At 39.7% G+C, this 26,190-nt stretch overlaps 1 protein-coding gene across 1 annotated transcript in view; it reads left to right on the top strand.

Moving 5' to 3' along the window:
- Nucleotides 1-26,190, top strand: part of UNC13C (unc-13 homolog C) — a 435,134-nt gene that overhangs the window by 94,127 nt on the left and 314,817 nt on the right. The window contains exon 4 of the mRNA XM_075897272.2: nt 8,663-8,741. Within this exon, the coding sequence (XP_075753387.2) occupies nt 8,663-8,741 (79 nt within the window). The remainder of the gene's footprint in view (nt 1-8,662; nt 8,742-26,190) is intronic.

Genomic DNA, 26,190 nt, shown 5'->3' with positions numbered 1-26,190 from the left:
GTTGTGCTGAAAGCCAAGAATTAGTGAAGAGAAAAACAACAAAATTATAAGCATAATTATAGCAAAAGTAAAACATTTTAGGCAACTTCCAAGTCACCCAAACTGTAATATTGGGAATAAACATGACAATACCATCAATGACGACAGTTATCCATTCCACGAGGAGTAACAGTTAATCCGAATTAAGGACTTAGTTCGGATTAACTTTAAACTGCCGCGTGTAGCCGCAGGCAGTTCATTCGAACTAAGGGGGATTTAAAAATGGCGGCCGGATGGGAACATGCAAATAAATCCCGGGATATTTAAATCCCGGGCTTCATTTGCAACTCTGGTTGCCTGTTTTGCCTACATAGCTCGAATTAACGAGCTAGTGTAGACATAGCCTGAGTGAGTTTCTTAAGATACCTTGAGGGCCTGTGGGCTCTCTTTAGCTTGCTGACATTCAGTTGGCTAGGGAAGAACAAGTCCTTCCAATGTGGTACTCTGTGATTCTGCATTCATACTCCACACACAATCTCTGGTATTTGAAAAGAGGGTTAATGTGAATGGCTAAACAAGTCTCGCTGGAGAGGAGATAGCAAGATACTCCTCACAAGTACAACTTGCATTTGTGTCTCCAAAACCCCAATAAGCCATTAGGTTTCTATGTGTCAAAAGTTGTGTGGGTGATCACAATTAGATCAAGCTTAAATAATGTGAAAATACATTATTTACCCACAGTTGCTGTTGTTTGTATCACCAAAGCACCCAGATGTCCTGGCCATGGGCAGGGTATCATTCCACTGTGGTACTATACAAACATACAGCCTCTCCCTGACTTATGAACCGGTTACAGACCAAGCAATTGGTCTGTAACTTGGTTTGTTCATAAGTCAGACCCCATAGTTACATGCAACTGTGCTGTTTGTAAGCATGGATCGTGTTCGTAACTTGGGGTCTGCCATTTACAACAGCTTCGGTCGACCATTTGCAACTCAGGGACCGGCTGTAGAACAAAAGACGGTTCCTGGCCTGAAGAGCTTACTCTCTAAATAGACCTGACAGACACAGGTTGAGATAAGGGGTGTAACACACATGTACTGTGACATGTGTGACAGCAGCAAATATCATTTTGGTTTCAGAATTTGTGTGTGTGTGTGTGTCCATGGGTAAAACTTGCAGACTAACTTGGCTACCCCTCTGAAGCTTATGTCTATGGGCGGGAGTTAGTTGGTTATAACCTAAAGCAATGGGAGAGAAATAAGGGCATAAGAGGAGTAACATTGGGATGAAGAGACCATGTGGGAGGGGGACAATTTGGCGCAAACAGCCAGTCAGCACAGGGCATAGAAAATCCAGTCAAAAGTGTAAGCTGTCCAAAGGGCCAAAGACCTCTGCTTTGGCTGCTTCAGCCCCTGCAAGCTGGAGTATCTAGCTGGCTTCTCTTTTCAGGTTTCTATCAGGCCCCTAAAGCTGGGGTGTGGGTGCAGCAGAATGCTGGAAGGAGAGGTCACCCTGTCTGAGTCCTGTTTTCTCCATTCCCTCCTTGTGTAGCAGTCCCTGCTTTGACTCCACTTGTTCTCTGGCTGGCTCTTCTTTGCATCTTGTTCTGTACTAGGACAGAGAGACTAATCAATCACATTGATACCCCAAAGAGAGAAATGAAACAGTGTACACACAACTCATTTCTTGTGACTGGAGTTGGTCATTGTAACCAGGATTTACTTCGGAAGTTCATCAGAAAAGTAACAGCAAAACTATCTCCTCCTTATAAAATTGTCTGCATAATAGGCATGCTCTTGTCATGTTTGTTTACTTTAATGTCAAACAGAAGTACCTCAGTACTGTGGTATCAGTGCACAACCAAGGTGGCCATAGGACAGTGTGCTGGATTCTGTTCTGGTTCATGAATCAAAAAAATTGAGTTAAGTTTTCATTCTAAACTCTATTATTGTTGGGTTTTGATTTTGAGGTCCCATACTGAGACTGAATTTCCAGAAGTTAGAAAAGCTATCCTGATACGAAACTAGGCATTTTTAATCTGGAAGCTAAAGGAGGATAAATAGGGAATGACTGTCCAAAATATCCTGTGTAATTACTTTGAATATACCTACAGTTTAATTTGATCAGTATGTATTTCAAGTGAAATGACAAATTATTTTCTAATCTTCCCAAAACTACATTTAAATATTTGCTGAATATTGCTTTGGCAGTGAGCTAAAGTGGTGACACTTTAAGCTGAAACTTGTGTTTTAGCTAAACAATTCTAATTTCTTTTCTGGATATATAAAGAGTCTGTTTTCTCCAAATTTCCGCTTTAGTAACTCATCCCTTGCAGGAAGAAGCAGGTCACATCCCTTAAAACCCTAATTAACTTGTGATATCATCTAGGATCTGAAATTATTATATAATCAGAGTATTTGCCACATATCCATTGTGTATTTCTGATTAATAATGTATGAGTTATGGAAACTTCCTACAAGACCTTGTCCATTGAACCAAACACTAAGCCTCAGAGCTTAAAGGCAGTGGATAGAAGAAAAGCCTGCCAGCATTCTTGGCTCATGAAACTCCAAGTTCACAAACCTATATGAGGCTTTCTCCTGAGAAAACAGCACTGTGAAAAGCTTGAATGATCCCTTTCATTTTATTCTGCATGCTCACCTATGGTTCAATCCCGCAAGGTACCTGGGGCCTCTTGTGAGTTGCTGATTGACATTAAGCATTGAGGGATTTGAGCGGCTCTCCAGCCCCTGCAGGCTTAGAACACTGAATCCCACAGATTTGGTTTATGTACAGTTCTAAATAAGAAAATTGAAAGAAGAGAAAGCCAGACTTTGCCTTCATTTCTGAGCCATGTTATGAGCAAAACTATACTGTATGTGCTTTCTCAGTTCATTCTTTTCCTTGAAAGAAAGGGAGTAAAGTTCCATTGTGCATGGAGTGTGGATTTTGGTGCATGTGACCCTAGCTGCATTACTCTCTCTCAGAAGTTCTGGACTCTGTGACTGTTTGGTGAAGTTGGGAGTGCCCGGAAAGGGGAGAAGGTGTGGAGTAAAAGGATTAGGTAATGGAAAGCTCCCAATTGAGCAGGCATGTCCAAAGTCCGGCCCGGGGGCCAATTGCGGCCCGTGTTCCGGTTTAATACGGCCCCACAGGTAATTTGGCAATATCTATCTTTTATGGCCCCCAACGAATCCATATGTATTGAGATGAATACATTGTAAAATCTCAGTTAATGTCAGTTGGTCTAAATCAGTTATAAATATATTTGGACACAACATGTATACTTGGTGTTATGTTCCTGTTCATATTTTTTGAACTTAAAAGTTGACAGACAACCTTTATTACCAATAATATGTAATGTACTTTACAATGTTCCTGACACATATTTCAGCTTCCTGGATTTTTTTTTCATCTGGCCTTCAGATATGAAAGGCACAGTGCTTTAACACCTGTTTAGATTTGTCATCCATGTGACGAAATAAAAAGTATGCCGTTTGCAATAAACTTTGCATAAAATAGTTAATTTGCATTTAATTTTAATGGTTCAAAGAATGTCAGGCAAAATGGTCGGCCCTCACGCATGTTCACTTCATCAAATCTGGCCCTCTTTGAAAAAAGTTTGGACACCCCTGCAATAGAGCATTGGAAGCTATGCTGAGTTACTGATCCACAGACCTGCTGCTCTCTCAAAGCAGACACATTCAGGGACCTGTCTCTGAGCTCTGGACAGCAGGCATACATCTACATAGCAGTGTTATTTCAGAATTACAGACGTTATTCCAAAATAACATAGTCCATGTCTACACTACAAGCAGATATTTCAACATAATGTCAAAATGATGTCAAGTTGGAGGACTTCTTACTCCAACTCCTGTAACCCTCATTGTATGAAGAGTAAGAGAAGTCGAAGAAAGAGTGCTCTTCCTCAGACTTCCTGCTGTGTAGACAGCATCAAAAGCCAAAATAAGCTATTTCGACTTAAGCTATGCAATTGACATAGCTCAATTTCAGCTTTAGCCCTGCAGTGAGACATATCCCAGCAGTGTGTATGGAAATACCCTCCTGTCCTTGAGCCCTCAAAGCCCTGTGTGAAGCACACAGCCCTGGGGGAGAGGGAGTTGAGCACAAGGAACTGGGAGCTGGCCATCATACAATGGAGTTGAATGGCTAATTTGTATTTTTAAAAGGTGTGATCAATGGTAGGGAGAGGAGCACCTGGGGGGTAGAATGGGAAAACCCTGCATTAACCCATAAACTAATAGTGAGTTAAGTCACCTTCTCCAGAGGCAGAAGAGGAAATTATGAAGGTAGCATAGAAAGATGTGGCTTGACAGGAAGTTTTTAAAGTTTCATTTAAGTCAATGAAAATACATGTATGTGATTATTATTCAAAAAGTCACTCAAATCATAAACCTACATAAGTCATGTGATCTTATTACCTTTACCCTCCTCCTTGCTGAGTTCTAAAACTCCAAGCAGGAGAGAGAGAGAGAGAAGTGGCTGTGTATATTCATCCCTATCATTATGGAGAGAGGTGCATGCTGAGGTATGATGCACAATTGCAGGAGAGAGAGAGAGCTCAAATTATGGTCATGTGCTGAAGGATGAAGAACTAATAAAGTGGGCTTTGTGCTTGCACAAATGAAGCAATAGTTCTGTTCTTTTCAGCACTGTACATACATATTTGTGTTTAACATTCACATTATTAATCCAATCAATGCACTGGGAATATTTGTTATCTAGCTAAAATTCACGGGGTATGGGCCACTAGCATATTTCAAACAATACAATAGCCAGTCTGAATGTGTAAGATTCCTTACTATGCACTAATCAAGATCTGAATGGGTCCAACCATTTGTCAAAGGTAAATAGGATGCATTTCTCCCATTCATCCAAAAATCCATCTAAACTTATCTTTCAACCCCCAGAAAATCCTTGGAACAACGCTTAGTAAAATGTCCACTAGTGTCTTTATTAAAGAAGCTCTGTCTCACTGTCGTATTGAGGGTTTCAAAAGCACCCAAGCTTGTACTAGCAGGGAATACAAGACCTGAATATTCTATATCTGTATCTGTAGCTAGAAATTCACTGAACATTAATAAAAGGAAGCACACAAACGTATATCGACCCATGGCCAGATCAGTGCTCCCTGTTAGGGAATCCTATTCAATTTTTAGTATTATCTGGTCATTGCACAATGTGTTATGTATTGTAGGAGTACAGTATACTAATCAGGCATATTTGGAGACCAGTTAAAAGAAAAGAGGTTGAATAATGCTTGAATGAATTATTAGCCTAAAGCAGCATTTCTCAAACTGTGGATCATGACCTCTAGCGGGATCGCAAGCAACTTAGAGGGCAGTCAAGCTGGATTTGGTTTTTCACTTGTGACCCCTCTCCCCAGGCCAGGAAGAGAGGCAGGGTGGCGGAAGGCAGCTGCCGGCAAGCCGCGTAGCGTGGCCGGGGCCGGGGGACTCCTGGAGCGCAGCTCAGATGCAGGAGGAGACAAGGTGTCAGGAGAGAGAGGCTGGTGCCAGCGCAGGAGCGGAGGCGCAAGGGGCCGGCCGGGGCATGGTTGCCAGGCAACCGAACTCTTCCCCAGCTGGGAGAGGGTGGGGTCCCTCAGGCAGTGGGCTGGGGGATTGGGTTGGGGTAAAGGACCTGGAGGTAAATAAGGGCACATGGGGGTCAGAAGAGGAGGCAGAGGAGACACCGGAGAGGAATGGAGGACGGAGGAGAGGAGAGGAAAGGAGGAACCAAAGGGATGTGAAGCAGAAAAGAGGCACAGAGGAGAAAGAGACGGGGGGGGAAGGAACCTGCAGGGGGGAATGGTGTTGAGGACTGCAAATGCCTTGAAGGAACCAGGAGGGCAAGGAGTCTGGTGAGAAGGGGGGAGGAAGCGACCCAGGGCAGTGAGGGTGGCGGGGCGGGGTGTCACGCTATCACAACGTTTGAGAACCCCTGGCCTAAAGGCATAAGTGCCTGTTACCCCTCTTAGCTCTTTTTTTCAAGTTCATGTGAAAAATTAGACTTTACTTGGAAAGGACAGTTCCCATTCTCCACATTAGTGCATTTTATTCTTTTTCTTAACAAAAATTATTGGTGTCCAATCACCTTGATGAGGTTTCAGAACAAAGCAATCCTATCACAGAATATTATAGACCCTCTTTATTTTAAGTTTCTAGTAATTGCACATTAATTTGCTAAAAATAGCACAGAATTCATTTGTCATTCGTGTCTTTTGAGATGTACTTCATTTCAGCCTTGGTTACAAATACACCCTGTTTTCAAGAGGACATGATTGTGGCTTTGGGGAGTGAGAATGCCAGATGCTCAGTCCTGGCTCATTGCTGCATACCTTTTATTGAACCAAAAGCTTGTCTTGTAATTACAATTACTATTAAAGTAAGAAATGACAGACTTGCCGAAAAAAGATAGTGACCTTATCCTGGTATGTAGGCAGGTCATGACTGATTTCTCCTATGAAGTAGTTTGATTGCCCCCTTGTAATTTTCCACATTTTATCCACATCCCCATTTTCATTGATTCCCTTCCAGTTACCAGTAAGTATTATAAATATTATCAGTACGTGTCTGTGCAATGCTCTATGAACCTGCATAAACTTCAATTGGATAAATTTTTGCTCACCTTATGTTGCTATTTCTCTTATCTCGTTGATTTGTTGCCACTGATCATGCACTGATGAAACATGGCTTAACCAAGCCATTTTTACCCTTTGGTTCGCATAGGATCTTTGGCATACTTTCTTGTTTTTCTCTAATTGCCCTTTGACAGTTCATTTTTGTGTATCTGTTAGCCTTCAATTTAAGCACATCCTGTGGTCAAGACATACCCTTTGCCCTGTGCAACATCAGCTATAAGAAAATATACTCATTAACATGGTCACTAAGAAAACATTCATTTCCATCACACTAGACCAAAACCAGACAAGTCAGCACAAATATCTTGCTGTCCAAATGTGTACTTCAAACATGACCCTCAACAATTTTCAATAGCTTCTACTTGTGTTAGTGGAGGAAATCCAGAGTAAGCAAAAATACCAGGTTAGACTAATATAGAAGAAAGACATCTGAGATTTCAGAAGATGTAGAAGATCTAATGGCACCTGAAAAATTACAAAATTATTGAGCAAAGGTTTGACAAACCCACTCAATGGCATGGATGAAACCAACCTAACTTTATCATCTTCTCTCCCTAACTCCTTCTGAGCTATTTTCTGTTTCATCCAGTTTATTCTGATCAATGTCCCAATAGTCTGAGTCTGAGACATATGAGACTCAGAAATGAATAACATTAACATACTGCTGTGTTTGTTCCAGCAGCCTGTTGAATTGGAGGGTGATGGAATGGAACCTTGAGTTATACTACGTGATACAGGGGAGTGAATTCCCCAAACCATACATTTCAGCCAAAGAAGACTAGGAACCCTTGAGAGACCTATTCCAGGCAGACTGCATTCCACATGTCAAGAGAAACTAATGCTCAATGGCATTAGGGGGGTGAAATAATGACTCTGTAGAAATCATTGGAAGTTTTCCCACTGACTTTAGTGGAGCATTATTTTCACCCAAGAATTTTTAACATCTCAAAATAAAATTGGGTCTGTCAGTCCTGGGAGTGGTCTATGCAATTGGTCCTTTACCCTTTATGAAGAACAAAGTTGGGCTTTTTCATCTGCTTTTGTTTGTCTCTCTCAGGTTTCTACACATAAACTTGGTCAGTGCCAAGCAAGTCCCAGGGAATATTTTGGGGAACTTCTGGACCTCTATGCAAAATATATTTGCCCAACTTCTCTGGGTATCTCATGTCATGTCCTTCCATGGGACAAACCTTGCCAGCTCTCCCCACAATAGAACAGTCTCAATGAAAGTGTACCCTACTGCTTACCTTTTTACTGCTTTTACCTATTTGGGGAGGATAGGAGTTAGTTTGTATTATTTATGTGTAAATTCTGTTGTGTGTGTGTGTGTGTGTGTGTGTGTGTGTGTGTGTGTGTGTGTGTGTGTGTGTGTGTGTGTGTGTAAAGAAATCAAACTGAGCATAAGAAAACACTCCAGATTCTAACAATATGGTCACTCCGCCAGCATTAAAAATTTGCAGTTGGAATTATTTACTGCATTAGAAATTGTTTCTGCAGTGCCATGCTAACACATCAAAACGTTTTATTTAATATACTCAGAATTCTTTATATAGTTGTACTGTGTGAATGTCAACAGCCTGCATTTAAATATCATTTTGTACGTAGGCTCTCAAAGCCCTTTATTTTTTTTATTTTTTTAAAGAATAGATTAAGCCTTAAAACACTCTGTGATATAGCAAAACTATTATGATACCTGCTATACAACTGGATGAAATGAGGCACGGAAGTTAATTGGTTTGCTTAATGTAGCTTTGCTTAATGGTTTGCTTAAGCTTCTCAGGGGGAAAACTAGGAAGAGATCAAGAGTTCTGACTCTTAGATCACTAGAACTTATTTTTCATAAATGTGACAAATTACCACTGCTGTTAGCTGCTAGAATGTTAATTTTGCTTTTAACTATGCACAGTATATTCATCTTGTAGCAGGAAATTCTGTAAACAAGGAGTGTCCTCCTTATAGATGTAAACACCTAAACAAAAATCTTTTTTTCCCCCTCCCTTTTTATGTTCCCCTAAGACCTGGCCGTGGACTGTATGGAATTGACAGCATGCCAGACCTGCGTAGAAAAAAATCTTTTCCCATTGTTCGAAATGTGGTGAGTAACCTCTCATACTGAAAAAATTATTGATTCATTCAAAAAGTTCTCTCCAGCTCTTCCAGGTAATGGCCACTGCCATTAACTATGAACTCTGCAATGTTGTATGGAAAACAGTGTCTAGAAAGCTGATTCTAGGCCAAAGTAAGACATGGTAATTATGAGATACTAAATATGATTACATTTCACTTAATGTTAATATTTAATTTGAGCTGAAATTATTAATAGAATCATATAATATACCTGCATGGATGTGCATGTGTACCACACTATTTAAAATGATGCCAAATTAACTAATCAACAAACTTGTTCTTTGGTGCTTGGGATACCAATTTCTTCGACTTATTGTACATTTAGCAGAGGAAAAACAGACATGTATAAAACTCTTAAGTTTACAATGATTTAAAGATTTAGCTATAGTTTTATGATGGGGTTTGTTACCATAGCAACCCTTGTAGGGCATAGTAATCTAGGCACAAATCATTCTAGTAAGGAGGTCATTCTGTGACCTCACGATTTATGTTGTGTTTCAGTCTAGTCGAAGTTAACTAGAAATCTTTCAACTCTGAACAATATTAATTGTTATTCAAGCAGCCTCATGAATAGTTCCTCAAGTTGCATGAATGAGTCAGTGTCACCTGCTGAAATAAATGGATTTAACAGTAGTTATTGAAAGGTTAACATTATCCACATTACCACCTTGTATTACTTCAGAGATACCACACTTTCTTTCTATGCTGGGAAATAACTACACTATCAGATGTCACAAAGATGGTTTCTATTAAGGCAGAATTACATACTGATAATGATAATGACATATTGGAGTCAATTCATTGCTGATGACAATATATAGACAATTAATTGACTATACTTATGGTTTAGTATTTAAAATATTTAAGAAACCAAATGACGAAGCTTAGACACATTTATTTCCTAAAACCAAAGCAGTGCGATACAAAAAAATGAGACATATGTAAACTCCTTTTGGGAAGAAATTCTTATCTCGCAGCATATTCATCTTCCGCCAGTCTACTTCCAAAATACTTCTCAAAATCACTTGTATTTATAGTATGTTTTTGATAGTTATAAAACCCTTGATATGTCCTCTAAGATTCAGTACTCCAGTTCAAACTTGTTCCTTGTATACCATGGGGTATTCCTCTTATCTTTTGTTTTAGACAGTTTGCCAGGTACTAATCAGTGAGAAGGCATCTCCTACGCTTGTATCAAGGACAAAACATTCACTTATCTTGTCTTTTGATAAGTTTCATATTCACTAACGCCAAAAGCTACATTTAACTTTGTAGAGTGGGCATCGATCTCTTGGCAAAGTGTTAACATAATTATCCACATGCTGGGTATATTAAAATATTAATGTGGTGCACCTCATGCCTAACGTAGGTATTGGCTAATACCACAGATCATGAATGATTCACAAAAGAAATGTATGAAACATTTCAGAAACCAAGAAGTTTGATTTATTGAAATTAGAGACATGTATTGTATTTAAATTTGGGGGTGGAGGCAGTGAAATGTTTCAGTTCTATGATAAAGTGAGGATTATTTGCTTATCTCTGCTAACTTAAAACATCTCAGGACTCTTGATATATAGATTATTGTTTACTATAAGCTCTTCTCTGTACCGAATATTAAGGAAAGAAACTGTGGACCCAATATTGTAGCGTGGAAATGAGTCGCCATAGAATAGAATAGAATAGAATAGAATAGAATAGAATAGAATAGAATAGAATGGCCAGTGTTTTCAAATCTGGGTACCCGAAGTCCATATTTTAGGCATTTAAATGTATGTGGCCTGGCTCAGTGCTCATAAATGCCACTGAAATCAAGGAGGACTGCAGCTGCTTGGCTGCTTTGACTATCACTTCAACTTAAGTGCATAAATATGGACTTTAATTGCATAGGTTTGAAAATTCTGGCCATTACTACTATTTTTAGCTTATCAGATAGGAAAAGATTGACCTAAAAGAACAAATAAATAGCAAAAATTTCAAGTTTGATAGGTAACACTGCTAGGCACACAGTGATATGAAACTATTAGAGGGTGCTGAGCTGCTTCCCACCAGTAGACCTGTTGAGATCAGGTTGCCATCTCAACCAGCTATATCAGCCTACATTGCTGCAAATGGTGTCCGAGTCTATCTAATCTGGAAAGTTGGCAAACCTCACCTCCCCAGGCTGGGGCCGTAGCTGGGGGCAGCTGCAGAGCCCACAGTCAGCAAGCTGAAGACCCCATGGCAGGGCTGGGGCAGCAGGATCCTGAAGGCCAACAGGACTGGTGGGACCCTGGAGGCTGGCAAAGCATGTGGGGCCAACAGGACCCGGGGGGCTGCCCAGACGCCAGGATCAAGGCTGGAGGAGCTGGCAGCATGGTCAACCCCCAGGCGTGGGGAAGCGAGGTGCAAAACCCTCGGTGCCACTACTTCCTGCACCTATGTAGGCACATGCAGAAAAGAGAGAGGTACAGAGGCACTGAGTATGTTCTGTGAGCTCCTGGCCACTATCAAAACCACTAAAGTCTTTGTAAGTTGAAAGGGGGCTTAGCAACCTTAAAGAGAAACCTAGAATACTAGAGAATCCACCTTGGCATGAACATGCTATTTGCAAATACAGAGATGGCTGAAAATAACTAAACTCTACCAAAAACATAGTGCTTCTACTGTATCATCAAAAACCTGATTCATATTTTTTAAATTGAACTTTAGTCGTGGAAGAGCAATTTAGAAATTTTCTCCCTAGTGAAATTTATAACTGCCAGCTCAGAAACAACTGTGTCCTTTCGTGATGCATTGGTTATAGTGATACCTGTCTTTTTTAGTACTGTCATAAATAACTGTATGCATAAATGTCACTCATGTGCCCACAAACAGGAAGAAAGGAGTTATGGCATATGAGATGCAGAATGAAAGAATGCCACTATTTTTACATGTGTCAATATAATTATCTGTGAATGCTTCAGCAATGTGGAAATAATAATGCTAGAATAGCTTGCTGCTTTGACAGAACAATGTAGATATCATTGTTTGACATCTTTCATATAGTAAATCTCCCTGATTATTAATACTCTCTCTAATTTCTTCCACCTCACCATTGGATTTGTCAGGCTATGGTAAGTACTTTTATGTCAGTTACTGTTGTGAAATGTCATGGTCTTAAGGGTGTCACAATTGCCATATTTCATGCTGACCTTTAATTGAAAATTAGAAATGCTGCTCTATGAGAAAGTTGTTAATCCTACATGAGGCTATCGTTTATGAAAGTTGCCATCTGCCAGATAATCATTTTAAAATTTCTAGAAATTAAAATATGTGTAATATTGAAATATTTCTAGAAATTAAAATATGTGAAATAAAAATGGAATGAAAGTGGAATGAAAGAGATCCAAAACCTGTCTGTGGCAGGGAGGAGACTCTCCTCCCACAATACTGTCTTTGATTCTCTGCTTAACTATTGATTAGGTAAAGGTGAATGAAACCAGCTGACTAGGTGTTGTTTGCAGTCCTTTCCTACCCCCTTCTCCCCCCCCCCCCCCCCCCCAAGGTAGATGACACTAAAGTAGCACAGTTGGCTCTTGCACATGGTGGGAAAGAGCTTAAATCTTTCAGGACTGAAGTTTCCCCAACCCAACCTTTTACTTGTTCTCATTCCATGCTGCCTTGTGCAGGGTGTTTCATAACTGAACTGCCTGGGGGCGGATGGCACCATGTGCCTGGGGGTGGAGCCGCTCATGTGTCGCACTCCCGGGGGCGGCACCGTGCTCCCAGGGCCCAGCTCGCGCTAATGGCTCAGGCCGGCCCTATGAACCCCCCTCAACTTATTGGCATTGTTATACATTCCGGTGGAATATGGCTGCTGTGAAGCTTACGGTCACAGAAGCAGAAACAGATGCAATCTTTCAGGTGGCTAGGATCAGTCCCATGAAGGATGTTGAATATTGGAACAGATATGTTGCATTTGTTACGAAGCCAGCCCAGAGAGCACTGTGAATGATGTGTGTCTGTACCAGCTAGAACATTTTCATAGATGTTTCATAGGGAGATCATAAATGCATCGAGCCCTGTGATCAGGTAGGTTAATCATCTGTCTGGCTAGTTACTGACAGACATGGGCACTTTTCACTGTCAAAGCTATATTGGTATTCATTAGCAATGAAGAGGTCCAAAGAACCTGAACAATGCTGACTAACTTAATAAACTGATGGAAAACAAGGCAAGTTTTTCAAAACACTTTCACATTCTCACCATCATTATCTCAGCCTTCCTAATTGTAGGTTTATCTTTTCATCTTTCATCTGCCGGTGGTGATTTCAGTGATTTGAGAAATTTGGTCGTTGCTGGTTACATTTGATTATGCAGTGTAAATTTTGTACATATATAACTTGAATTTCTTCCTGTCTCTTGCTATTTGTGTCCCTTCATAGGCTTACAGTCATTCAGTTAAGCAGGAATATGAAGGTTCTGATTACCCGGGGAGCATTCCAGGTGTATTGATAAATCAGCATAAACCACAGGACTTAACTAAAACAATAGTCCATTGTCGCCTTTTTCATATACATTTCTCTCCCATAAAAAGAAAAATCACAGCAGAAAAACAGCGATGATAGTAGGATAGATACTTAAAGTTTTAGGACACTTACCTAAACCTTCTGGGACAGATCTCAACTTATGTATACTGACATAGCAATGTTGACTCCAATAGAATAACACTATTATGCATAATACCTGTTTCCATAATACCTTGGAGTGTGACAACTGCACTTTCCTAAAGCACTACTTAAAATTCATAAAGTAACGTATGAAATTTTCTTAACAGTAGTTTGTTAAATAGTTAAAGAAAATCATAAATTTTAAAAATCTGCTTTTATTGAAAAAATACGGTAATTTGAGATAAAATGGGAAAATAATTGCAATTAAATTAGTTCATTTCATACTTGTTTTGTAGAACTTAAGAACTCTTTGCAAGCACATGGTGGGTGAGGTATTGATAGAAATCTCTTCCTCTTGCTTTCATTCCCTTGTTGGACTTACCTTAATATTTGAGATGACCTCTGGTAATGAAAAGGTTACGCTTTGATGTTTGTTCTGCAAAAACAAATGGAAAAAGAGAATGAATTTTATTATAGTGGTGCCAAGTAGCAATGCTTTCGTTAGGTTAGTTGCCTTTTCCTTTCTGACCCTGTTTTCTGGATTTAATATCATAGACCTGTCAAATGCTTCAAGATCAGACTTCAACTTTATTTTATAGAAAAATCTTAGGAAGGGGTTAAGTAATTTCAGGTAGCAGCATTTCTTGATTTCTTTCAGATGACTTTTTCCCTTGTGCTATAGCGCGCGCGCGCGCGCACACACACACTGCAAAAAGTAGGTAATTTTATTATATATAATAATAATATATATAATTTTATTTTATATATATATATATATATATATATATATTCAGGTCCTCAAAGTACATGCATAACTTTTAATAGTTCAAAGAGAAACTTTTTTGAAATTAGTTTGCTATTAAATAATGAAAACTAGCCTGTAGAGAACCTACTTTTTGCCACTTTCCCCTCAGCATGAGTGCCCTGAAGAAATTCCCAAATTACCTAATAAAAAATGTTATTGATTGTTGAACAGCTACTCATGTTTTTTCTAGCTTCAAATTTTCTCTTTTCAGTTTTAATAGTCAAAAGCTTTATCTACATGACAAACCAGATATATTTTATGTTCTGACAATAATTGCAGCTTTCCAAGCTGTTTTGGAGCTTGTACCACCACACATAAACCCTGTTGTTATATAATATTCCTGATTTTATATTTATTTTAGACTTCAGTTGACCCAAATCCTCCTTTATGATATTAGGACAGATGTTAAAAGTGATATGAATGTTATAGAAAATGAATAGTAAAATTATATAGTAAGGGTGAGGTGATGATTGACTACTTTCTTTCATTGGTTCATGATGTTTTTTGGCAATAGTTATTTTTTCTGTGTGTTATTTTTACTACATGTGGGACCAAATCCTGAAGATTTTACCTCAGGCTTATTTCTCAAACTAAAAATTCCATGGCAGAATCAAATGAACATGGCAATGTTCACATAAGCTATCTCTACATTGCAGAGCTATTTTGGGATACCGGAGGTATCCTGAAATAGCTATCCTGTGTCTTAACAGTATGCCCATTATTTCAAAATATAATGGGCAGGCTATTCTGACATCCCTGTTAACCTCGTTCCATGAGGAGTAAGAGACATTTTGGAATATCAGGTTATTTCAAAATGTAACCATGTGTAAACAGCATCAAATCACAAAATAAGCTATTTCAAAATTGACTTGAACTAAGCTATGCAATTTGCTCAATTTACACAACTGTGTAGCTTATTTCAAGCTACAGGTGCAATGTAGATTTTAAGATTCCCCTATTAAAATGAGTAATACATTAAAATCTGACAATAGCTGAGAACAATGTTGGCTAGCAAGGACACTTACTAAGCTACTGTATTTTGGGTACAGAAAGAAAGTGCTAAGACCATATATGAAAGCATGACATTCCTCAAAGTTGATGGGTAAAGGAACTTAGCCAAATTCAGTTGCAACTTAAATGGTCAAGTAAAACTTCATAGTGTAAGTAATTTGATCTGGGCCAAAGCAATGTAACTCTCACTGATTTGGCATTCCATTGGGTGTAAGAAATACAAGTACTTTATAGATTCAAAGTGGGAGCAGTAATATAGCAGAAAGTATTTAGCAGATTGAAGTCTGGTAAAACATTATTCTCTATTGGTATGTCTGCACTAACCCCCTAGATCGATCTAGGGAGGCTAATGAGGGCGACCGAAATTGCAAATCAAGTGTGGGATTTAAATATCCCGCGCTTGATTTGCATGTTGCCAGCTGGTCGCTATTTTAGAAATTGACTAGCCCGAAGTAACTGCCCGCGTCTACACGTGGCAGTGAAATGGGATTCCGAAATAAAGCCCTAACTCGAATTAGCTGGTAAACCTCATTGCAGGAGGAATACTGCAGGTGAAAGAGAAGCAATTACATGGCCCTTGAGCAGTGTTCCCTCTATTTTTTTCCATCCATGTGCAGAATAAGTTTTGCTATATGTACTGTGGCAAGTGCTGATGGGCACCACCACTAGAAACACATCATGACAGCTGTGGCTGCCCCAGGTGGCATTTGAATCTCTCCTAGGTGACTGCCCAAGTGCTCAGCTTATGGGAACACTGCACTTGGGGTAAGTTTGTTATCTGTATGGTGTGTATCTGTGTTTGTGGTGTGCTTGCTGCTTGACTAAAATATACCAGGTGATCTGTTTGGAGGACTATGTTTTGACATGTGTACTGAGCCTAGCAGCCTGTTGGACAAGGCCAAGAACTGAGACCTTCTTAAGGAGGACTTGATCCCTAAGCTTTTTAATACCCATCAACCCAAGGGCAGGACTATTCAAGAAGACCAGAGCTTTAAAAAGGCCACTCCTAAGCAAACAGAGGAGACAGCAAAAGAAGTGGTTAACACGGGAGTTGTGTGAGGGAGTTAAAGGGGGAGGGGACTAGATACACTTAACATTCTTTAAACTTGAAGCAAAAAAAGCACTGCCTGATTTAAAATAACAAAGGAACAAGTTTCAGGAGTATAAAGATAACACAGGCAAAATATCAGCAACAATGTGGGGATGATCCAGTTATTGCACCTAATACAGCATGTAAATCAATAGAGATTGCCTATCTCCCAGAATTGGAAGGGACCTTGAAAGGTCATTGAGTCCAGTCTCCTGCCTTCACAGCAGGACCAAGTACCATCCCTGACAAATTTTTGCCCCAAATGGCCTCCACAAGGATTGAACTCACAACCCTGGGTTTAGCAGGCCAATGCTCAAACCACTGAGCTATCCCTTACTTGCTGTATGGGCAGGTGGCATGTATGTGTATTCAGTGCAAGGAACTCCTGACCTTTCAAGTCCATATACATTGGAGAGCAGAGTGGCTGAACTGAAGCAGCTAAGGGAGACAGAAAAGTACACAGATGAGATTTTCTGAGACACTGTAGAATGGCCTCACCCTGATCTGGCAGCTTTTGTGCTGTAGAGGAGGGTGAAATTCCCAGGGAAGAACTTCCAACTGGAGTAGAGTGATGCGATCCCATAGTTTGGACCTTCTTTCCAAATTATGATGTGGTATCCTCTCGAAGGACATGCCTAGCCTACATCCCTCTTTCTAATGAGGGATGTAAATTAGGGAGATTAAAATTGCAAATGAAGCTGGGATTTGAATTTCCCATGCTTCATTTGTATAATGGAGGCCGGGCATTCTTTCAAAAAAGGGCTTTTCAAAAGTGAAACCTCCCCCATTTTCGAAGAACAGTAATGCCTGAAAAAATGAGGTTTACAGGTTCTCTCTAAACTGAGTTTTGGGGGTTTTTTTCCCAAAAGAACCATGTCTAGACAGAGGTTTTACTTTAGAAAAGCCCTTTTTCGAAAGAACGTATGGCTACCAGTATGCAAATGAAGCATGGGAAATTCAAATCCCAGCTTCATTTGCAATTTCGATCTCCCTAATTTATGTCCCTCTTTCAAAAAGAGGGATGTAGTCTAGACATAGCCATACTGAGGATATCTCTCCATAGCAGGGAGCTTATTAGGAAAAGACAGGTAATGGTTATGGGGGATTTGATTGTTAGAAACATAGCTAGCAGGGTTTCTGATGACCACATAGTGACTTGCCCACCTGGTGCGAAGGCTGAAGATCTCTTGAGACACTTAGAGTCGTGAGAAGCACTTACAAGGAGCTGGTGGTCTTGGCACATGTAGGTTCCAATGACATAGGGAAGGAGGTCCAGGAGGCCAAATTTAGGCTGCTACACAAGAGATTAAAGTCCAAGAGCTCAATGGTGATATTCCCTGAAATGCTTCCAGTTCCATGCACAGAAACAAGTTAAACAAATAGAACTACAGGGTCTCACTGCATAGATGAGACAATAGTGTAGAGAGAAGGATTTGGATTTATTAAGAACTGGTGAAATTTTTGGGAAAGGAGGAGGCTATAAAGGAAGGATAGGCTCCACCTAACCCAAAATGGAACCCGATTGCTGGCACTTAAAATTAAAAATGTCATAGTGAAATTTTTAAACTCAGAGCTGGGGAAAACCGACAGATGTGGGACAGTACGTGGTTCAGACAGACACACTCCTAAGGAGAGAATCTGTGTGTGGAGATTCTCTCAGTCCTAGTAAGGAGGAGAGGATGGGAAATGATAAAATACATGAAGGACCTGATCTGAAACAGTCAAATGAAAAATAGTCCCATTCAGTTACATCATGTAGTGACAAGTTTTTAAAGTGCTCATAAAAACCAGTGCTAGAAGTTTAAATAATAAAATGGATGAATCAGAATGCCTTGTATTCAATTAGGATATTTATATAATAGGCACCACAGAAATTTGGTGGAATGAGGATAATCAATGGGACATAATACCAGGGTACAAAATATATTGGAAAGACAGAACAGGTCATGCTGGTGGAGGAGTGGCACTATATGTGAAAGAAAATGTAGTATCAAATGAAGTAAAAATCTTAAACGAACCAAATGGTACCATAGTTTCACTATGAATAGTAATTCCAAGTGCTATTAGTAAGAATACAGCAGTAGGTATATATCACTGAACACCTGATCAGGAAGGTGATGGTGATTTTAAAATGCTCAGGAAAATGAGAGAAGTAATTAAAATAAAAAACTTAGTAATAACAGGATTTTTAACTATCCGCATGTTGACTGGGTACATGTCACCCCAGGACAGGATGCAGAGATAAAGTTTCTTGAAACCTTAAATGACTGCTTCTTGGAGCAGCTAATTTTGGAGGCATTTTAGTCCTAAGTGGAGCACAGGATCTGGTCCATGACTATAGCTGGACTGCTTGGTGATAGTGAGCATAATACAATTAAATTTAATATCCCAGTGGCAGAAAAAACACCACTGCAGCTCAACACTGTAGCATTTAATTTCAGAAAGAGACACTACACAAAAATGCGGCGGTGAGTTAAACAGAAATTAAAAGGTAGAGTGCCAAAAGTGAAATCTCTGCAAGCCAAATGGAAACATTTTAAAGACAACATAATAGAGGCTCAACTTAAATGTATACTAATTAAAAAATCCCGGAAAGATAATTAATCTGACTCCAAATTTTAAAAAGGGCTCCAGAGATGATCCTGGTAATTATATGCCAATTAGCCTACCTTCAGTATCAGGCAAATTGGCTCAAACTTCAGTAAAGAACAAGATTGTCAGACATATAAATGAACATAATTAGTTGTGGAAGACATGGTTTTTGTAAAGGGAAAACATGAATTAGAATTCTTCAAGGGGGTCAACAACAGTGTTCCCTTTAAGATGTGGGGCACCACAGCTTCAGAGGTGATTAATCAGCCCCACCCAGTCAGTCAGTTCCCTGCAGGGGCCCTGAGCCTCTGACTAGGTGAGAGTGATTAATCACCTGTGAAACTGTGCTGCCCCACAGCTTAGAAGGAGTACTGGTCAATGTGCATGTGGACAAGAAGGATCCCGTGGAAATAGTGCATTTCTTTTTCAGAAAGCCTTTGACAAGGTCCCTCACCACAGACTTTTAAGCAAAGTAAGCTGTGGATATGAGGGATGGTGCTCTCGTGGATTGGAAACTGGTTAAAAGAGAGGAAACACACAGGAGGAGTATATGGCCAGTTTTCAGAATGGAGAGAGGTAAATAGTGGTGTCCCCCAGGGATCTGTTTTGGCACAAATCCTATTCAACATATTCATAAATAATCTGGAAAAAGCAGTAAACAAAATTGGTGACTGTAAAAATCTGGAAAAGAATCGCTCAAAGTTGTGAGAGTAGGCAAAGCAATTGTAGATGAAATTTAATGTTGATAAATGTGAAGTAATGCACATTGGAAAAACATCCCAACTCTACATATAAAATGATGGGGTCCAAATTAGCTGTCACCACTCAAGAAAGTAAAAAACAGTGAACATGGATAAGAGAATAATTAAAAAGGGGATTGATAATAAAATATCATATTCCGATATATAAATCCATGGTATGCCCACTTCTTGAACACTATATGCAGATGTGGTCACTACATCTCAAAAAGAACATATACTGGAATTGGAAAAGGTTCAGAAAGGGAAAACAAAAATGATTAGAGGTATGGAATGGAGGAGACTTTTTTGGTATGGAAAAGAGGTTACTAAGGGAGAATATGATGGGTCACCAGATGAAATTAATTGGCAGCAGGTTTAAAATAAACAAAAGGAAGTGTTTCTTCATACCTGTGGAACTCCTTGCCAGAGGATGCTGTAAAGGCCAAGTTATTTTAACTACTGGGAGGGAGATTTTAGAGCATCTGTCATGGTGGTGAAAAGCTGTGACATCTGGAAAAAAGGAAGGAAGCAGAAGGCCTGACAGCTAGAAGAAAAGGGTGGGAGGACTGAGATCGCTCCAGTAGGAAGACGGGCTTTTTTTTAAAAAAAAACTAACAAGGGAAAGGAAAACTCTTTCTTCTGAGTATGTGTACACGTCGGTTTACATAGCAATCAACAAAGTTGTGAATCTTTTTCCTGTTCCTTGCTTAATTATGACAAGCCCTATCTATTATACACCCTCAAAGTTTGTTACTTCATCTTGTCTTTAGGTGAATGCTTCAGAACCTTTGTTAAAGAGCTTTCCACTGCCATAGTTATTAATTTCACATTTCTGTAATATGATTCCTGTGGGTCTAGTGCACTGTCAACTTTAAATATTTTTAATTGCCTAATTATCTGCTCAGTTGCAATGGCAAGGCCTCCAAACAGCTCACATTACTATCTGAGAAATTATATGTAAGTTCTTTGAATGCAACCTTCTACTTATAGCGGGAATTTGAAGCTAAAACTCCATGTAAGCTCTGGTCACTGCCATTTTCTCCTGCCTCTCAAGGCCACAGTTGTCCTGTTGTAAGCATACTTATTTTTTGTGTATTTCGGATAATTATTTAAATTCCAGTTAATCTTGTAAACGTTTTTGTTGAATGCTCTATTGTTAGTCCATGCCTCCAAATAGTTTACTGATATCCTTTGCCTGTGTGCGGGGTCTCATTGACTTCAATGCAGCTCCACATTGGCGCTCCAATACATTCACATGCCATAATTGCCAAATTGAGGCCTGAATGGGCAAAAGGTGGATGAAAAGGGAATGCCCTATGCATGCAAAGTGATAACTGGCAAACATCATATAATTTCCACAATTCTGTTGTTTTGTCTGTTGGGAATAGACATTTATTTCAGATTTATTTACATATCTATACAAAATGTATTATGGGCTAGGTGTGGGGTGAAGAGGAAAAACTGGAGAGAATTAATCAATAAGAAACACATAAAAGGATATTGCAGACGTTGTAAGGTAGGGGGTGTAGAAGACCAAAAAACTGAGGACAAAAGGATGGGGAGGAATATGGAGATCAGCAAGATTGTGTTTGGAAGCAAAAAGCTTATGGAGGCAAACACAGCCACTCTATAGAAGGGTAAGAATATGTGAACCAGTTGAAGGAGAGAATGTCTGAGAGATCACAACTGCCCAGAGACAGACAAAATAAGTTTCTTCTGGCATTTTCCTGGCTAGAGGATGGGTGAGGCAGAAGGGTCCATGTGCCATCAGGTAGGTGTGATGCTCCTAGAGGAAGTACGCTTAGAAAGGGCCAGCAGGCCCTGGCTGTGCTTCATCTCTTTTCTCCACCAACCCATGTGTTCCAGGAAGTGGCTTCTCTACTATCTTAACTATCCAGCAGACCTCTTTCCTTTTTGTCAGCACAACAGGCAGCTTTAGTCACTTCTCACTGAGCATTTTAATTATAACTTAATTCTAATCCCAACATGCTTCTGATCACTACTTTTCAGAGTTTCTGCTACTGTTGCATTTTATATCATTGTTTTCATTATTTAAGACACTAACCCAAATTCATAAGTGATATATAAGTTACTCATTAGTCAGGGGTGGGAGTGATTAGGGATGCACAAGGGAGTGCAAGTGAGTGTAACACTAGGTTGTTGTAAATTACATACCAAGGAGCTGAGAGAAGGTATTAAAAAAGCATAAGTTAAACTAATACTTTCATACACCTTCCTGTTAATTGCTTTTCTTCTGCACCCATCTCTCTCAATATAGCATGTAAGTAACACCTGCATAGGTTCCTGTACCAAATTTACAGGTGATGATGATAAGATGCAAGTTGGTTTTTGAACGTGCGCATAAGAGAGTCTGATGATCTAACTTGTATACTGAGAGTACTAGACAAAAGGTGTATATTAGACCTGCTTATTTGGATGTGCCTCTTAATTTGCCTTCAGGTCTGATATCAATGCTTCAGTTACTAGATGCAACAATTAGCACTGTAGGGCTAAATAGAGCAGTGTAGATGTTTGAACTCAGGCTGCAGAGAGTGAAGGGGAAATGTCTCAGTCTGAGTTTGAGCCAAGCCTGAATGTCTACGTTGTTATTTTTAATAGCATGAGACCAACTCAGTTGACCAACTCTGAGACGTGTTACCACAGGGTTTGTTTTGCTGTGTAGACACATCCTGAGACTATAAGTTCCTCACAGCAGGGGCTTTCTACTTTTTCGAATTCTCCTTTAGTACAGCACAGCATATTCTGACAGTGCTACATAACTTATAACTTTGCTCACTGAAATCTCACTAAGCTCTATCCATAAGGACTCCACTTTTGCTACTTTCTCACAAATCCCAGGACATGCAGGAAAATGAGGATGAACACAGCGATGGTTTAAATAGCAGGCTGTTCTCAACATTGAGGAAAGGCGCTCTTTCTGCCCTGACTCCCTCATTACCAAGCATTTAAATGGGATACAGTGTCAGGCTATGTCTAGACTACGGAGTTTTATCAGGAAAAAGTTACGCAAATTGCCACAATTTGCATTCCTTTTTTCCTATTTTTTTTTTTGAAAGAGGCTTTTCCAAAATTTGGCCCATCTATATTTGGCCACAGTGCAGATGGGCCAAATTTTGGAAAAACCTCCTCTTTCAGAAGAGCCCTTCTTCCTTGTGGCATGAGGAAGACAGGGCTTCCAGAAGAGTGTGTCTGCTCTTCCACAAAAAATGTTGGGACCACTTGATAAGATAGTGTGACTTCTGGTTTGTCACCGGCCATCTACACAGCTTAATACCCAGACACTAAACACAACAACTGAAATTAAAGTGAGTATCACAGCCCACAGAATACTAGACTATTATGTGCCACAGACAGTAAATAGGAGGGACTGAAATGAACACATGCTGAAGGCACCCAAAATGGCAATGAATGGGTTAAAAGTGAGTTACACCCAAATAATCTTGACAAATGACACACACACATATGCAACAGAGGGAGGTAAAAAAAATGCCCATGTCATTACCAGTATCACCTGGGGGAAAGTTCCTTCGCTTGCCATATGCAGCAATCAGCAAGACCTGGAGCAAGTGAGCACGAATCAGCCAGCCAAACTCACAACACCACCACAGAGTGGTGTCTCTCCCTTCCAGTGTCCCATTTCCAGCCACAGTCATCTCTGGTGTGTCAGAGAAAGGAGATCAACCCCTTAGAATAGTTGGGAAGGGGGGGGGGGAGCATGAATTCCTTCCTCTCCTCTGCAGTTGGCTGGCTACTGCCTTGAAATATGTTTTCAGACACATATGACACAAACTGCCAGTGAGTCCCAGAGCTGCTGACCCAGCTTCCATCACACCCTTGTATTTTATAAATTCATCCAGCTCTTTTCACAAAACAAATTAAGCTGTTTGCCCCCAACAACTGTTCCAGAAGTAAACCCCTCTGATGATTAAAAACTTTATTTTAATTTTCAGAAGAGTTACAGGATTTCTGCTATATAATTCATAAATATGTTATCCCTGCCTAGGGACAGAGGGTGCCAAAAGAGGAACATCAAGTCTCCCCTCTTCTTGTAGATCCAAAGTACATCAGAAAAATCTCTTCTGTGGGCTGGCTCTTTGGGCCTTTTATCCACACTGACCACTAGGGATGCCAGCAATTTAATTTGGTTGCACCCCTACCATCATTATGTACAGTTTAGATATAGTTCTGAGCAAGGAATAATAGATAAACTGTGCAACTCCCAAACATGGTTGGGGGAGGGGTTGCCTCACAGAAAATTCCCTCCTTTTCTCCACCCCTAGAAGGTTAGTAGTTTGCTGTTGGTCTACACAAATAGAAAATAACATCACTCCCCCTACCGGGTACATTATTGCAGGTCATGGTAAGTATTCCATCCACTCATTGCCCAGCATGCTCATGGTTGATGTTCTTACTCTCCTCACAGTCTTGCACTAATGCATAATCTAACTCAATGTCTAGTCCAAAATGGGTAACACCACATATTATAAATTGAAAAGCAGCGATTATTTTAAGAAGCAGAAGAGACTTAGGGTGCATCTACACAGCACAGTTATTTCTAAATAACAATGCAAGTGTTTACACAGAAATTCCATTATTTCAAAATAAATTCACAATAACGGATCGTTTATTCCAACTTCTGTAAACCTCATTCCATGTTGTAGCAGTAGCGTGGACCCTCCAATTCTGCTATTTCAAAATAGCTCTTTCCCTAAGGCCATTCACACTAATTACTCCCCAGTAGCTTCTGGGGTTCTAAATTGAGGTAGCAGAACCACATTAGGGAAGTCTGCCTTGGACTAATTTTGAGGCTTCCCTGTAGTGTAGATGTGCTATTTCAAAATAAGCTCTTTCGGAGTATTTCTTCCGGAATAGCTTATTTCGAAATAAGTGTGCAGTGTCGATGTATCCTTAATAATTAGAGGTCCCAACTGTGAAGGATCTTGTTGAGGGCAGCTTAGCATAATTATTTTTATAAGCAAAAGAGTCTTAGGGTGCATCTACACAGCACAGTTATTTCAAAATAACAATGCGAGTGTTTACACAGAAATTCCATTATTTCGAAATAAATTCAAAATATCGGATCGTTTATTCTGATTTCTGTAAGCCTCATTCCATGCTTTAAAGAAACCAAAAGCAAGCAAGCCAACAAGGTATGTGTATTTAACATATTAATTCCTGTCTGAGTCCTTCCATACACTGGAGATCCACTGGCCATCAGTAGAGATTGTTGTCTACACACGTGTAGCTTCATAGCATATTTTGGCTCCTTTTTCTCTTCTCTGATTGGTCAGCTCATGTTATGTAGCAATGTTATAGCAAGTTTGAAAGGCAAAACCTTGAAGATATTTAAATCACCTCTGTCATAGACATTCTATCTTTATCAGCCTTAGCAGCACACCCATTTTCAATGTGCCATAGAAATAAAAGAGATGGCAATAGACAGGCAGACAGAATTATTTAGTTATTAATGACCATCTAAGAAAATTAATGCTGAATGAATCTCACAGACTAGGTAAATTGCTAAGAATTTAAGAAGGAAAAAAGATTGCTGGGAACATCTATTAACTGTAATAGAATAGTGATGAAGCAAATCAAATATTTCCACGCCATGGTCTTTTTCTTACACCATAATTAGTTTCACAAGATTAATAATTTTATCTCTCTCTGCAAGTTTAATTATCATCAAGGGAAACTTGTTGAAAATAGTATAGCTAGACCAGCTGAAGAAAGTAAACATTTAAAATGTTAAAATGAGCAGTCTTAATATATCTAAGCACAAAAATCAATTTCCAATTACCTCCAAGTTCAAAATTAAACTGGAAAGAATGTAACATCTTCACTCCAGCCAAAACGTCATGAACCAACTCCTCGGCGGGTGGAAATCCGTGCGGCGGTGGTTCAGTATGTGGTCACCAAACCAGATAATATAGTAGGCCTGGCAGTATAAATTAAGAACATTAGAAAGTAAGGAAGGAAAAGTATTTCAAGAGCTCCTGTTAACATGAATTAGAGATCTAGCAGGCAGCAATGTGAACATCTATATGATCCCTACCAGGGTAATAGACTAGAGGATTTGTAATGGCCATAACTGATCACCCTTAATTCCACTAGACCCCAAGGGAAGAGATGTGAGGCAAGGCAGAGGCTGGGTAAGCGAAGAACGCTGATAAAAGCATTCAGACACTCCTGAAATGATTTACTGTGACTGAGAAGGAAATGTTTTAGTTTGGCTTCAGAGGTAACAATATTTTACAATGATGTCACGGTATTACGGCTAGGATTTTGTATCCTGGAATAAATCCTTTCTGTTCCCCCAAGAATGAAAGGGACCTTCTGGCTCTAGGACTGGTACAGTTTCTATACAATGGTAGTATTTGTGGAGGATGTGCATGGAGCCTAATAGCACACAAGGCTAATTTCTATGGGCACATCCCCTTTCTTGATGTTACACCTTCAGGTTAATTGTTAAGGACCCATTTTATGTGATCACAATGACAACAAAGAACACACTCAGGACCTGGAATGGC

Source organism: Pelodiscus sinensis, chromosome 14, assembly GCF_052426305.1.
Source record: "Pelodiscus sinensis isolate ZL-2025 chromosome 14, ASM5242630v1, whole genome shotgun sequence".
NCBI lineage: Eukaryota > Metazoa > Chordata > Testudines > Trionychidae > Pelodiscus > Pelodiscus sinensis.
The sequence above is the reverse complement of the archived record's forward strand: the minus strand, read 5'-3'. Positions and strand labels throughout refer to the sequence as shown.